General features: G+C 36.8%; 2 protein-coding genes across 2 annotated transcripts; both read left to right on the top strand.

Annotated features, from left to right (window-relative positions):
- Positions 1–2,097: 2,097 nt before the first annotated feature.
- On the top strand, positions 2,098–3,042 carry LOC101401426 (olfactory receptor 5D3-like). Its single transcript, XM_014792475.2, has one exon. It carries the CDS (start codon positions 2,098–2,100, stop codon positions 3,040–3,042), a length of 945 nt encoding a protein of 314 aa, XP_014647961.2.
- An 8,774-nt stretch (positions 3,043–11,816) lies between these two features.
- Positions 11,817–12,755, top strand: LOC147912638 (olfactory receptor 5D14). Its single transcript, XM_087423198.1, has one exon. The coding sequence runs from the start codon at positions 11,817–11,819 to the stop codon at positions 12,753–12,755; it is 939 nt and encodes a 312-aa protein (XP_087279324.1).
- Positions 12,756–15,857: the final 3,102 nt, after the last annotated feature.

Below are 15,857 nucleotides of genomic sequence, written 5' to 3'. Positions count from 1 at the left end.
GTATATATACACAATGGAATACTACTCAGCCATAAGAAACGACGAAATCCAGCCATTTGTGACAACATGGATGGACATTGAGGGTATAATGCAAAGTGAAATAAGTCAGAGGGAGAAGGTCAAATACCGTATGATTTCCTTCATTAAGTAGTAGATAATAACAACAATAAACAAACACATAGGGACAGAGAAAAGAAAAAAAAAAAAAAAAAAAAAGAAAGGGAGCACAAGAGAGTCAGATAATAACGAGAAAGCCAGGGAACAACAGACAATGTGTTGAAGGATGGTAAGTGGTGAATTAAGAGGACAAGACCAAAAGAATAAAAGCTGAGGTAACCTTTGACATTTGAAATTGTGCCCAAGTGTTGATTACTGCACACTTTGGCTCTTGATCTGTTTCTCAGATTTTTAAAAATAGTATAAGGATTTAAAAATAATATCAATTACTCACAGCACTCGAATTAAAAAGGATGAGAGTAGAGAAACTTACATCTCCTGGATGCCACAACTGTCAGATTCTGCGCTAAGTATATTAATATCATTTCCTGATTTAATACTTACACACCTGTGAAATATGCATGATGTCATTATTACTGATAAAGGAGTTGAGGCTCAGAAAATTCAAGAAATTCACCAAAGATAACACAATAAATGACAAAGCCTGAAATTGAATTTAACTATATGTTTCCAATCCCATGCTTCTTTCATTATGCTGATCTGTCATTAGCTCTTTGTCATTTTCCTGCACATTCTCTTTTCTACATGTAGGAAATACATTTTTTTGAATGTCAAAAAATCATTTAGCTATGAATGAGATAATAGTTTCTTTCTACCTTGACCTGGTCAGACAAAACTAAAAATGATGTCTTTGTCTATGAGAGTCATGCTAGTAGTCTTTTGTTAACCTGAAAATTTCAGACATGTGCTTGTTATTGGCACAAGTTATTATTATAAACTATTTTTTTTAATCATTGGTAAATGATTAAAGATGCATCTGTGGTTGTGAACCACTTGAGAACACAAGATGCTTTTGCTTTCTCAAAATAACATATACAAATATAACAAAGGTTGCACAGCTCAAAACAAGATAATCACATATGTAGCTTTAATCAGAACCAATGTTTCCATCACTGGAAATTTTGAAGGTGAGTACGTAACCATTGGTGTTTATTACCATATTGTCTAACTTTCTCTAGAGAATACAGAAGGCTTGAGCAAAACACGTTTTAGGTTACTCTCCAATTCAGATATTCGATGAGTATTTAATGTTATAATATGCCTAGTAAAGTTATCAGATTAAAGAGTAATAATAGAAAGAAGATAATGATTGAGGAATCTAGATGAGTATGTTTAGAGCATCATGACACTAAGTGAGAAAACACTTTAGTAGGAAAAAAAAACACAGGAGTGAGGGAACAACATGTCATAAATGCAACTTCATCATTTTACCAGGTTGCTACATGTTTTTAGAACACTAAAGCAATTAGTGTAGCATGAGGATAAAATCAATAGAAAGCTTGAAGATATATAGGGCTATGTTTCCTTCAACATCGATATATTTTTTCAAAACTCAAGGTCTTGTGGTGACTCATAAATGCTGCCTTTCCTATTATCTTCAGCTTGAACATCATAACTATATAATTATTATCTCCTCTAATGCTTTACTTCTCCTGATCCTTCCTTTATGAATTTTAGTGCTAAATTTATATTCACTGTTATATTACTGCTATTAAAAAAAACACAGATCCTCAGAATGACGGAAGTGTGAAAGACACACATTTTTCTACAACAATGTAGAATGCTTTTCTGTCTAACCTTAAACTTTGTTCAAATTCTGGCACTCAGGGTCAACTTCAAAACCCAACTCATCACTAACAAGCTGTGTAACCTCTAAGTTCCTTAACTCATATATGCCTCAGTTTCCTTATGTAAAATATGGGGCTACTTGTTTTACAGTTCACAGTGGTATTTGAAGATCTAAATTAATATATTTTAATGTTTTAGCACAATGCCTGCTGCATGGGAAATGTTGTATAAATGTGCTATCATCGTGATAATTTTTATTATCATTATTTCAGATTTTCTCCAACAACGATCATGTTGTTAGCTGAAGGATATCAGAGTGCTGGAGCCACACTCGCCCTCTTGGGCTTCTCAGAATATCCAGACCTCCAGGTGCCCCTATTCCTGGTGTTCCTGACCATCTACACAGTCACTGTGCTGGGGAACCTGGGCATGATCGTGATCATCAGGATCAGTCCTAAACTCCACACCCCCATGTATTTTTTTCTCAGCCACTTGTCCTTTGTTGATTTCTGTTATTCCACTACAGTGACACCCAAACTGTTGGAGAACCTGGTTGTGGAAGACAGAACCATCTCTTTCGTAGGATGCATCATGCAATTCTTCTTGGCCTGTATATTTGCAGTGACAGAAACATTCATGTTGGCAGTGATGGCCTATGACCGATTTGCGGCAGTTTGTAACCCTCTGCTCTACACAGTAGTCATGTCCCCAAAGCTCTGTGCATCATTAGTGGCTGGGCCCTACACATGGGGTATAGTCTCTTCCCTGACACTCACATATTTTCTCCTGGCATTATCCTTCTGTGGGTCTAACATCATAAATAATTTTCTCTGTGAGCACTCAGTCATCGTGTCTGTCTCCTGCTCTGACCCCTACATCAGCCAAATGCTCTGTTTTATCACTGCCATATTCAATGAGGTGAGCAGCCTGGTAGTCATCCTCACCACTTATATTTTCATTTTTGTCACTGTCATAAAAATGCCTTCTGCTAGTGGTCACCAAAAAGCCTTCTCTACTTGTGCCTCCCACCTGACCGCCATCACCATTTTCCATGGGAGTGTCCTATTCCTTTATTGTGTACCCAACTCCAAAAACTCATGGCTCATAGTCAAAGTAGGTTCTATATTTTACACAGTGGTGATTCCCATGCTGAATCCTCTGATCTATAGCCTCAGGAACAAAGATGTGAAGGAGAGTGTCAGGAAATTAATGAATCACTCAATCCACTTTTGTTGAAGATTTACATTTCTAAAAAGAACTTGATTTATTATACTGAGGATTGTTCAATGCTTCTATTAGAGATGATGATTCAAATTATCTAGTCAATTTACCAGATTTTTAAATCCATTGTAATAACTTGTTATTTGATCATTTGATTTCTATTCACTCCAATGTTTAGTAAAATAACTGTGAACCATATGTGAAATAATGTAAGCATTGTGGGTTGAAGCGTCCCCAAAATATCCATGTCCACCAAGAAGCTCAGAATGTGATGTTATTTGGAAATGGGGTCTTTGTCGATGTAAAGAAGGTAAGGATCAAGATGAGATCATACTGGATTAACGTGGGCCGTAAATCCAACAAGTGCATCCTTGTAAGAGAGAGTAAAGAGCACATGGAGACACAGGGAAAAGGCTCTGTGAAGACTGAGGCAGAGATTGGAGTTTGCTGCTATCAACAAGGAGGCTCCAAGAGCCACCAGAATCTGGAGGATGCAAGGTTTCTCCTCTAGCGTCTTCAGAAGGAGCGTGGTCCTGCGAGTACATTCACTTCAGGCTTCTGGTCTCAAGAACTGTGAAGGAATAAATATCCACTGTTTCAAGCCACCTAGTTTGCGGTGATTTACTGCAACAACCCTAGGAAGTTTATTTCACAGTAAATATCAGACCATTAAATCTAAATCTGTTGACTCATATATTAGCAAGGTAAATCATTTTTTAAAACATTCTTCAATTCCATTTAAGCAACGAGAATGTAAGCGTTATAGCAGAATTCTAAAAAGCTGTAGCTGACTAGGGGTGTGATATGGAAGAATTAGCAATGACAGCCTGGAGGCTCTGTCTCTAAGATCTGGCAAAGTTCTTTACTCCTTTCTCCCCAAGGGTCTCTTGTACTTTATTATAGTATGAGAAGTGATATTAAACGTGACGATTTCAAGTATGTAAAAGTGTTGTTTTTATATGAATTTCTGGAAGGATTACCAAGGAGATCAAAAATGAAAAATTCACAGTTATTTAATCTCATATATCTGATGTGTCTAACTCGATTTTGTAAATTCTATTTATTAACACAGTGGATATCATAATACATTTCAAAAATAGTTTGTATAATTCTTGTTTTGCTTTTAAAGGTTAATCTGTAGTTAATTACACATCTTACCTGCATGGCATAGCTTCACCTTCCAGACAAATATGGCATGGTTGCAACTGTTTTGATTGAAATGTCCTCTATATTGATTATTCATTTGTTAATAATACAGTGACTGACTTAGAAAAAAAATCAAAATATCATCTCTGTTTACCTCTTGTTAATCATGGTTTGTATCACACAAGGTTCCCAGAACATGCCCTGTGCAGATACCTGATACTGTTGCTCCACATCACTTTAGTGACTAAATAATTGCGTCTTCAGAGCAAGTGTGTTCATCTCAAATAAAACTTTTTAACTTCACTTTGTACTATAAAGGTATACCACAAACCTTGTCTTACATGTGTAAGTAGGTAATTATAAAACATAAAATAAACAGAAATTTTACTTTTAATTTTCCTTAGATCTAAAACAGAGATTCCACATAACTTTACCATAATATTCTGACCACTTGTTCATATACTGTATGGCACATTTTCCAGATAATGCTACTCACGGTTTGTTCACTCTGGGAATTGAAATGAAAACTTTCCATTTAATTCCAACAGGGAGGCTTGTATTTTTTTCTCTCTTTGTGTGTGTGTGTGTGTGTGTGTGTGTGTGTATTGTGCTATTAAAAGATGCAAAATATATACACTCTCTCTTCCAACAGACTTATAATAAAGTAAGCACTGTCAATCATTATCCTTCAGAGTGAATAGTTTTTATTACATACTTTGTGGTGTATATGGTATACACTGGCTTCTATATGGAGAAAAGTAAATTCTTTTTGGACTTGGTTTTCTGAATAAAGGAGGAAAGCAGATGATAAATGACAACATAGAAAAAGGCAGAAAAAATATTTGAGTATGTTCATTTCTTTATTTTTAATTTAGTAGAATATCTTGTCAAGCCACAAGAATTTACATCAAACCAAAGGTAATCAAAACCCGTGATTTGCAAATTTATTATTCATGCAAATCATCCAGGGGTGCTATAAAATGCAGAATGGGGTGCAGTCGGGGCCAGGATTCTACATTCTAACAGACTTCCAAGTGATACGGGTGTTACTGGCAATTGGACCAGACTCTAAATAACAAGAATCTAAACAAACATTTTTATTTTGGAGAAAATTCAGCCAATTTTAATAATTGCACAGACTTTATAACACCACAGTTTTTTAAAAATATGAAACATTTAAATTAGAGAAATAAAATGTTCATAATCCTTGTGGTCCTAGTATACTCTCCATTCTTAATTTCTTTGAATTGTTTAAACCTTTGCAGACAAAGTTTCTACAAGAGGGAGCCAGTTGGAGCACAGTGGGACAAGAAGTCAGACAGGCAGGAAACGTGATCAGTCAGGGCTTTGGAGCACATTTTAAGAAGCTTGACTGTTACTTTGAGTGAAATGGGGAAGCACTGCAGGGTTTTAGAAGAGTGATATGATCTGATTTAAATTTTAAAAGAAAAACTCTGGCTGATGTTGAGAACAAAGCCTGAGAGAAGAGAAAGAGTAGAAACTGGAGACCTATTTAGGGGCTTATATGATGTGCAAAAGATGATGATTTCTGCTGCTCTCTCTTCCCTCTTAAACCACACGCAATTCTTATAAAAAAAGACAACAAAATATCATCCTTAGCAGTGCTGGTCTATAACCACTCCCTTGATGTTCGTGAGCCTCTGCCTTACATGGTCGCCATGTCCCAGAAGCTGAGCTGCATCTTCTGGCTGGACGCTCCATCTGGGCATAGTCTGTACCCTGACACTCATTCTCTCATTGTATTGCCTATGGTGAGTCCAACAATTAATATATTTTTTAGAATATTTTGTTTCCCTTTTGGATCCTGTTCACTTCATCCAGATAGTGTTTTTTTAACTTTAGCCAATTTTAATAAGTTAAGTAAGGTCGTAGTCATCACTTCCTGGCTTTCATTTTCATCACTGTCCTAAAGATAATTACACCTGTGGGCATCACAGAGTCCTCGCCACCTGTGCCTTCCACCTCACCAGCATCTTTTCTCTCTGCAGTGTGCCCAACTCCAAAAGCTCATGGGTAATTGTTCAGGTAGGGTCTGTGTTTTATACCATGCTAATTCCCATGTGGAACTCACTGACTTACAGCTTGAGGTATGAAAATACGAAAGAGCCTGTGAGGACGTTAATAGATACGTTCCAAAATATTTTAACACTCAACCCAATCTTAATAAATATATTTCTATGAAATTATTTATGTGTTTGTTCAAATGTCACCTTCCCAGAGAATCTTTCCCTGAAAACCTGATATAATGAGATAGTCACCCTTTAGCCCCTTAACCTGATTCATATTTTTTCTCTGCAACAGATATTTTAAATGCATGCAATAATTTATTTGTCTGTTAGTTCTTTCTCCCAGTAGAATATAAAGTTCAAGAGGGCAGAAATTTCTTGTATTATTTTTGTATCTTATGTCTCTAATGCCTAGAAATGTGCCTAGAAACATATCAGACCTTCAATGAATACTTACTGGATGAATAAAAGACGGAAGGAAACAAAAAGTTCAAACTAAATTGATAATATTTAGTGTTATGTCCTGTTTATCTAGGTAAGACGTCTGATGATGAAACCTCAATGAATATCGCTCCCACTTGATTCAAAAAGCCAAAAGAACAGAAATAGTATACTCAAAGATGACCATGCTTATTTATATGAATGCTTCTACTGCTGATTATTGTACTGTGGAAAATATTTCCTTGTCTAATTTTAAGTATTTAGTTTTAGTTGGATATTATATAACCACTTGACTATCCTACAGTTGTCAGAACCACAAAAATGATGCTTCCATCATCAACAATATCTCTCATAACTAGACTTGAGATTGATTTTTGAAAACTGGTCATGTTCAATTTAAAGTCTTCCTCTTTCAGAGCTTATTTCAGATTGCAGAAAAATTGAAGAGTTTATGCAGTATATTATAGTTAATATTTCAGGCAATTTTGTTTCATTTGGATTACCTAGACTCAGAAACTGAATAGTGAAGGGTTCTGGCTATAATTGATCAATAATAACCCCAGATTAGAATGGTCCTGGATCACCATGATGGAAGAAATTTTTTACAGCTAGAATTAAGTGTCAGAATACTCTAAATCATTCTACCTATTTCAGGCTAAGTTGCTTTCGGGCGCTGGCCAAGTGATAATTCTTGCTTATTGGAAAGATTGAAATAATATATCTCTATCATTATTCTGAAGTATTGCACCTCAAAAATGCTTAGATTTCAGGAATATCATGCATATTTCACAAGAAAAAGTAGCTGAAACATGTAAATACATTGCAAAATATCTGTGGAAATCTATCTCAAAGCAATGTATACTTACTTGCTGTATTGTTTCAATTATGAATTCTTATAAAAGTTGGCCTCTTTGAAGACAAAATAAAGGAGAATTTCTTTATGATTTCAGAGCAGGCAAACATTCAGAAAGCAAAATAAATGTTGCCACTGTAAAATTAAAGCATATTTCACTGAAATACATGGCAACATTGAAAAGAGAAGCCTCAGAATGAGAGAAAAATTGTGCACCATATTTAACTGACTAAAGAGCAATATCCACAATATAGAAATATCTATGACAAATTAATTAGAGAAAGAGTAAATAAAAGTGTTAAAACTTATAAAAATAGACGAAACAAATCATCTTCAGTTCATCCTTGTATATTTCTGTGTATATCATGACATGAAAAATTGGGGCAAATCACTGCTCTAGAGAAACTAAGTACATATGCCCAAAAAGAGCTATACAAAAATGTCCAGTTGCATATTGCATGTAATGACAGAAATGGAAATAGTCTAAATGGACATAAAAAGTGATTATAGTTATACAAGTGAACACTGTATAAGTTAAAATGATTACATTAAAATATATCAGTTAGTTATAAATCTCAGAAATATTGTTCAATATTGTTTATAGAGTTCAAAAGTGCAGTGAATACTATATATTGGTTATGGACATTGACAAACAATAAATAATATCATGGGTATGAAAATCACCAAATTAAAGATGAAGGTTATCAGCAGGTAAGGAGAGAAGGGACTGAAATGGCAGAAGGTTATGAAAGAGTCCAATCTATACTGTAATGTTCTAAACAAGTTTGGGGGCTGGCCCGGTGGTGTAGTGGTCAAGTTTGTCACACTCCACTTCAGCAGCCCCAGTTTGCAGGTTTGGATCCCAGACACGGACCTACACCACTCATCAGCCATGCTGTGGTGGCAATCTACATACAAAATAGAGGAAGACTGGCACAGGTGTTAGCTCAAGGCCAATCTTCCTCAAGCAGAAAGAGGAAGATTGGCAACAGATGTTAGCTCAGGGCCAAACTTCCTCACCAAAATAAACAGGCAAATGTCCATTTTTTTTCAATTCATTCTCTCGGTGCTTTAAAGTTGAAAGTGTAGCTTGGAGCATATTTCATTTGCCTTTTGCTGAGGAAAAACCACCCCAGAACTTAGTGGCTGAAAACAATTTGTTATTTCTCGCCATTCTGTGGGCTGACTGCATGATTCTTCCGCCAGTCTCACCTGGGCTCATCACGTGGCTGCAATCTTTTGGGAGCTCTGCTGGGGCTAAAACTTCCAAAATGATGTCACTCTTTGGTCAGGTGAACTGGTGATGGCAATTGGCTGGGGTGCCTCAGTATTCTCCCACAGAGTCTCTCATCTGCTGGTAGGTTACACTGGCTTCCCCCACAGAGTCTCTCATCTGCTGGTAGGTTACACTGGCTTCCTTATGTGCTGATCTCAGAACAGTGTTTGAAGAGACTGGAAGGAGAAGCTGTAAGGCATCTTGATGCCTCTACTGCAGAATCTACTTAACATCACTCCCACCACATTTGTGTGGTCAAACATGTCACAATTCCAGCTTAACAGATCCATCACTGTGTTCCATAGTGGAAGCATCACTCCTCCAAACCACTAGAGCTCACAGTTTCACTTATGGGAAGCAGCGATTTAGCTGATGGATCATTAAGGATAATAGGGGATAGATCCATCCCTATTTCCACCCTGGACCCAAAAATTCTGGGTCTCATAAATTATTGGAGAAACAGTAATGAATACTAGTTCCCGATTTAGAGCATATAACAGATTCTCGAGGCAATTATTCCATCCTTCTAAAGTATTGTCAACAAGCTTTTCCCATAACTGAGTTTTAAAAAGCCTATTCCAGGGCCGGCCACGTGGCTTAGCGGTTAAGTGCGTGCGCTCTGCTACTGGCGGCCCTGGTTCGGGATCCCAGGTGCGCACGGGCGCACCACTTCTCTGGCCATGCTGAGGCCACGTCCCACACACAGCAACTAGAAGGATGTGCAACTATGACATACAACTATCTACTGGGGCTTTGGGGAAAAAAAAGGAGGAGGATTTGCAATAGATGTTAGCTCAGAGCTGGTCTTCCTCAGCAAAAAGAGGAGGATTAGCACAGATGTTAGCTCAGGGCTGGTCTTCCACACACACACAAAAATAATAAAAACAAAACAAAATGAAACAAAAAGCCTATTCCAATGTTCCAGGCACACTTTTTGAATTTCTGAATACTAGATGAATTTTCCTCCACCACTGTCTTTCAGGAACACCCCAAGGCAGGATTGCAGTGGTGTAAATGTCCACTTTTGTGTGGTGCCAGCATATCATGCAGAATCATCTGAAGATAAGGCCCCAATGCTTTCTTCCATATTCAGGTTGTCGTAGGGAAACCTTATGAGGTTACAAGTTCAGGCTGTGAAAGTGAAAGCAATGCAACAAGAGTATGGACCAAGCATCTGGACCACTTGCTCAGGAACAGGAGTGCTGTTGACTGCTGTGCGTGCCTAATGTTCTGGATTGGTGAGATAGAGAACAGCCAGGGCATGATGGGAAGTGTAGGTTGCTTAGTAACTTAGTAGCCTGTTGTCAATCATTCAGTCTCTATTAGGGCCCATTAAAAAGTCAGAAGCTGTTTCTCAAATGGTGAAGAGTTATCTGCAGAGGAAGCTATTGCTTTGCTTTAAAATCCTAAAGGTCTGATCTGTAATCCACTCTAGGGGCTTATCCAAATTTCTGAACAACCTTATCTGCAAATACTCTTCAAGGACAATCATATATGCTGGGTCATGTGACCCGAATAGCACAGCAGCTGGCATGGCAGACTGCACTTGTTAGAGTTTTCTCTTGTTTTGAAATCCGTTCAAAATGGACAACTCTTTGGGAAACTTCGTAAATGTCTGGAATAACTTGCCTAAAGTTGGTATATACTGCCCTCAAAGTCAAGAGGCCCACTGAATTTTGTTGCAGATGAGGCAGGACTTGAGAAACACTGCCTTACTTTGGTTTTATTTTAGTTTTGTTAATTTCCAGAGGGCATTTTAATTATGTGCAAACAAGGCCTGGTAGTCAATTTCAACATGCAACTTTTCTGTGCAGTTTCAAGGAAATTCCAGCCATTAAAAATGGTACAAGGGACCTGGCATTTGCCTTAACGACTTGTTTTGATTCTTGAGAGGAATAACTTGCTAGTGATGCTCCAGAGTCTGAGTCCCCAGGGCTAAAGAGTGGAATGTAAGAGCCTCGGGCCCCAGTTATACTCAGCTCACAGAGAAACAGGAGGGTGGTGGCCTGTTTCTCCGGAGCAGGTAAGTTTATTCAAGTTTTTATGAAACAGTTAAAATATTACATTATTTTCATGATATAGTAACTTGGGTCTACTTTTATTTTTCTTTTTATGTTAAGTCACTGTATATACTATCCAATTCTGAGTCCAATAATATTAAAGAAAAAAGTTAATGCTCACGGAAATATTTGGCTTCATGTCCATTGACAATCATTTGATGAAGAACAGAATAAACTTTTCCCCTGGAAATGAATATTTATCCATATCTCTTTATATGCATCTTAAATTGGTATATAAGCTTTCACAAGAATGAGAATTAGTTCTGAGAGAATTCTTACCTGATAAATCTTGAGACTCTTAAGAGAGATCTATACAATGTCTAGGCTGTAACAGAAGTTAACCCTTAGACTATAAACACTAGTAAAGTGCACACTACACTCAGAGGTCAAAAGAAGCTATTTTCCTCCTCAACCCTCAGCAGCTCAGCTATTCAATGTGAGACGTAGCCTTTACCGAAAAAAGGTGCTTAAATTGGACTGATATATTCTTTTCCTAGATTTCTCTTTATTTTACTTTATTCTTGGAATAAAAGCATATTCTCTTGAAGATGTTAGTTGATTTTTGTGTACAGGTAAAATAGAGTAGCAATATGTGTTGTTTTGAGGCAAACATTTCACATTTTTCACAAACTCCATCACTATTTCAAGCATTTATGTGCAAACATTTCCTATCAGTTATGTGCATGTTATGCTACTAGCTAATGTGTGGACGTACACACTACAATATGATAAGTATTTCTTATGGAAACACAAATTGCAATGGAAATGCAAAGATGTTTCAGAGACTCAGCTTGGTTTGCTGTGTCCATAGCAGTTATCTCCATGAGGCTCGTTCTACATGGACAAAATTAACACCAATAACTCTTCTCATTTTCTTTTGTCTACCATAGAAAGTCATGGCATGTTTGTCACTCACCTCCGTAAATCTTCTCTTTTGCAGAAACAACTCTCCTCCCCCACCCTCTCCCTTTAAAGGCAATGTGGAGATGGTTGTAAGAAATCTGAGTGTGGAGACAACCTTTGTCCTCTTGGGTTTCGCAGATTACCCAGAGCTTCAGATTCCTCTCTTCATGCTGTTTCTGATCATGTATGTTATCACTGTGGTAGGAAATCTTGGGATGATAATAATCATCAAGATTAACCCAAAGTTTCACACTCCCATGTACTTTTTCCTTAGTCACCTTTCTTTTGTTGATTTTTGTTACTCCTCCATCATTACTCCCAAGCTGCTTGAGAACTTGGTCGTGGCTGATAAAAGCATCTTCTACTCTAGCTGCATGCTGCAGTACTTCCTGTTCTGCACTGCTGTGGTGACCGAGTCCTTCTTGCTGGCAGTGATGGCCTATGACCGCTTTGTGGCCATCTGTAATCCTCTGCTTTACACGGTGGCCATGTCACAGAGGCTCTGTGCCCTGCTGGTGGCTGGGTCGTATCTCTGGGGTATGTTTGGCCCCTTGGTACTCCTTTGCTATGCTCTCCAGCTAGACTTTTCTGGGCATAACATAATCAACCACTTTTTCTGTGAATACACTGCTCTCATTGCTGTCTCGAGCTCTGACATACACATCCCCCACCTGCTGCTCTTTGGTTTTGCCACCTTCAATGAGGTGAGTACACTACTCATCATCCTTGCTTCGTACGTATTTATTTTTGTGACTGTGCTAAACATCCATTCTGCCAATGGGCGTGACAAAGCCTTCTCCACCTGTGCCTCCCACCTGACCGCCATCACCATCTTCCACGGGACCATCCTTTCCCTCTACTGTGTGCCCAACTCCAAAAACTCCCGGCAAACTGTCAAAGTGGCCTCTGTATTTTACACAGTGGTGATCCCCATGTTGAATCCTCTGATCTACAGCCTGAGGAATAAAGATGTGATGGATGCCTTCCAGAAATTAATGGACACAAAAGGCCCATTTCTCTGAACCAAACTCAAAAGATGTGTTTAATCCCAAGAGTAATAGGAACAGAGCTTTCTAAAACCTATAGCATATATTTTCATGAGGTTTTTGTTGGTGAACTGTGATGTTAATATATTGTGAATTGGTAAACTGAAATCCCTTGAAGTTATTTGTGCGGTATGTCTCTGAAGCATTGTGTCTTTGTTGGGAGATATGGATGGATGGGGGGATGATACTTTTCTGACACCTCCATTCCTTGGGTTCTGTGAATTCTGTGAAAGCACAATCTTCTGCTTTCTAACAGTCAGCTTATGCTGAGAAGTACATTGGGCAATGACAGTTACATCTACTGTGTAGATGATAACACAGAGGTTCAAGAAACTAGCCTTGAATTGACTGAAATCACTAATTTAAGAGAGGAACTCATCTCTGTTGACTCTAAATCCAGTGCTCTTTCACTATAGTTCCTCTGAGGCTATTAGTCTGAAGGTGACAAGAATTAGTTTTGTCCTTCAGAAAGGAGAATCTCTGGAGTCGTTGCAATATTCCTAGATTATCTTTGGATATTATTACTCAAAAGGCTGCATTCCCTGTTATTCCCTATTAACAGGTCTGGAAATCACTACAAGCATTATCTAGTCTAGTTCATATATTTTCAGACCAGGATAAATGGAATATACATTTTATCTGGGAATATTGAGGAATCATATTACAACATTTCTGTTCTAATGTTTATAGGAATGCCAAAACAAGCACAAATATGTGGTAACAAACACCCTAAAAATTAAAGCAACTTATAGTAGGGAGGCTAACCCTATAGAATTTGAAATAAACTTAATGTCCTTATTATTAAAACAGTGTCATTTGGAATATAGATAACCACGTGAGAAAGAAGATAAAATTACATCTCTTCTTTATTTCACGCACACTCTTTTAGGGGAAACATTTTATATTTTACGTAGTTTACTAGACATATTTATGTCCAAAAGTAAACAAAAAATCTCTAAAATTTGGAAACAAGTAAAAACAAATGAACCTATAATGTTGGACACATGGTCACACAGTGTAAAACATTTTCTATGAAGGACTCGAAACACAGAATTTTTAGTGTACATCCTCATTATGCAACGTTTATTTTAGCATAAATTAAATAAATCATTATTGAAATGTCATTGAAACTAGAGTTGCAAGCATAAAAGAAGAGTTGCAGCTCTAAAGTAAGAGAAGGTAAGTAAAAAAGTTTTCATCTTAATTTGAAATAGAAATTTATTTTGAAATAATTTTTTTTCTCTTAAAAATAGTACCACTCATAATGATAACCAAATAGCAATGCACATCTCTATTCCCAAAATTTTCTCTGAAATGAAATCTTTGCTCTCTAAGCAAACCAGAGCTTTTTGGAGAAATAGATATTTTGAAGTCTGAGGTAGAAAATGCAATGAGCCTTGAGCAACTTAATACCCAGAAGGCAAGAATACTATTAACAGCTGGTTGGATCATTTCAAAGAGACTTAGGATGCAATTTGAAATGGCTCCCACTGGCTTATGATTAACATAAAAATGAACATTGACTGCCATTCAATTAAAAGAATCAAATATATTTACACCTAAAAATTTGAATCTAGATTCTAAAAAAGGAAAATAATGAATCATTGGTTACTATTAATAGTTGCTGGGGGCATCAAATCATTACTCTGAAATTTGATTAAAAAAGAGATAAATATTTATTCTCTTTCCTTTAATATTTGTATTGCAGGGTTACCTAATAGTTTATGAGGGGAAATTCGAAAGAAATAAAAGTAGAAAAAAGGATGGAATGAGAAAATCACAATTTTAAAACTCTAATAAAAAAATGGATCCAGGCGATGATTTCAGTAGCTATAAAGCCATTAAGTGAAAAGTTGGTGAGAAATGTTAAAAGGAAGTAACCCAGCTGATATTACCTGAATCCACAGATCAGCCTAAGCAGCATTAAAAGTCAGACAGCTAGTGAACATGTACGCCACAATCTGATATGACTGTCAGTAGTCAGAACTACCTACGAAGAATTCTTGCCCAAAAGATAGAAAGAGTGAACCTGAACTAGTAAGGCTTCTTGATGTATCAGTTTAAGAGAATTGGTGCAGGAAGAAGTCATTATGACAAATACAGCAATAAGCCAAATACAGAACAGGCAGCATTCTACAAACGGTCCAATTTTTCCAAAACATTACCTGAACACATATACATGTACATACACTCACGTGTGCATGCACACCCACACACACACACGGAACTGTTACATACTACACAGAACATAATGTTTTAAAGTACATGGAATTGTCACATAATAAAACAAATTTAGTTATAACAACCAAATTTGTGTGATTCTTGACTCAAACTAACTGTAAAAATATATCTTTCAGGCAATTAGGGAAATTTAAACATAGATTTGGTATTAAAGTATATAAGAATATGTTAATATTTTTGTTAGGCACAATTTTGGCATGAGTGTTTATTCAAATATTTATTGATGGTTATATTTTTTATAAACTCCTATTAATGACTTAGTTCTGTTGGTAGGTGGATTGATAGAGAAATATAATATCCTATAAATATCATTATATTTTAAATGACGCAGATCTATAGGATTGGAAGTCAGGGGCTCACTGTCCCTAAAATGTCTTGACCCTTCAGGACAGAGAACACCACACACAGTCTTGCTTTCCAGGCTGCACACAGCACTTTTGGCCAAAAATACCTTTGGGACAGCAAAAAAATCAGTGTAGCGAGCAATTCTTGTAGTCCCTCGTTTTGAGGATTGTAGCATTGGCTGAAGCACTTTTTCTTTCCTTGAATATCTTCAAAAGACTTGAAGTTTTAAAATTACATTGGTAAAACTTTTATAGTTGTATCATCCCAGATTATTTTGCAGACCTGAAATTATTTAGTGATAATTTATTAATGAAAATGTACTGCAAAAATACTCAATGTCAGCCCATATTTTGTTATTTTTCAGAGAAATACCATCATAGTGGCATAAATACAGCTTTAAAAGACACCCATAGTTATATCCAGATAGGCTGTCTTCTTTTTCTTTCTGCCATAAATAATGTCATCCTGAAATATCCAAGTCATATTTTTGCC

The sequence above is a fragment of the Ceratotherium simum genome, chromosome 34 (assembly GCF_057802395.1).
Source record: "Ceratotherium simum simum isolate JZ-2026a chromosome 34, ASM5780239v1, whole genome shotgun sequence".
In the NCBI taxonomy this organism is placed as follows: Eukaryota; Metazoa; Chordata; class Mammalia; order Perissodactyla; family Rhinocerotidae; genus Ceratotherium; species Ceratotherium simum.
This window is presented reverse-complemented; position numbering and strand designations above follow the sequence as displayed.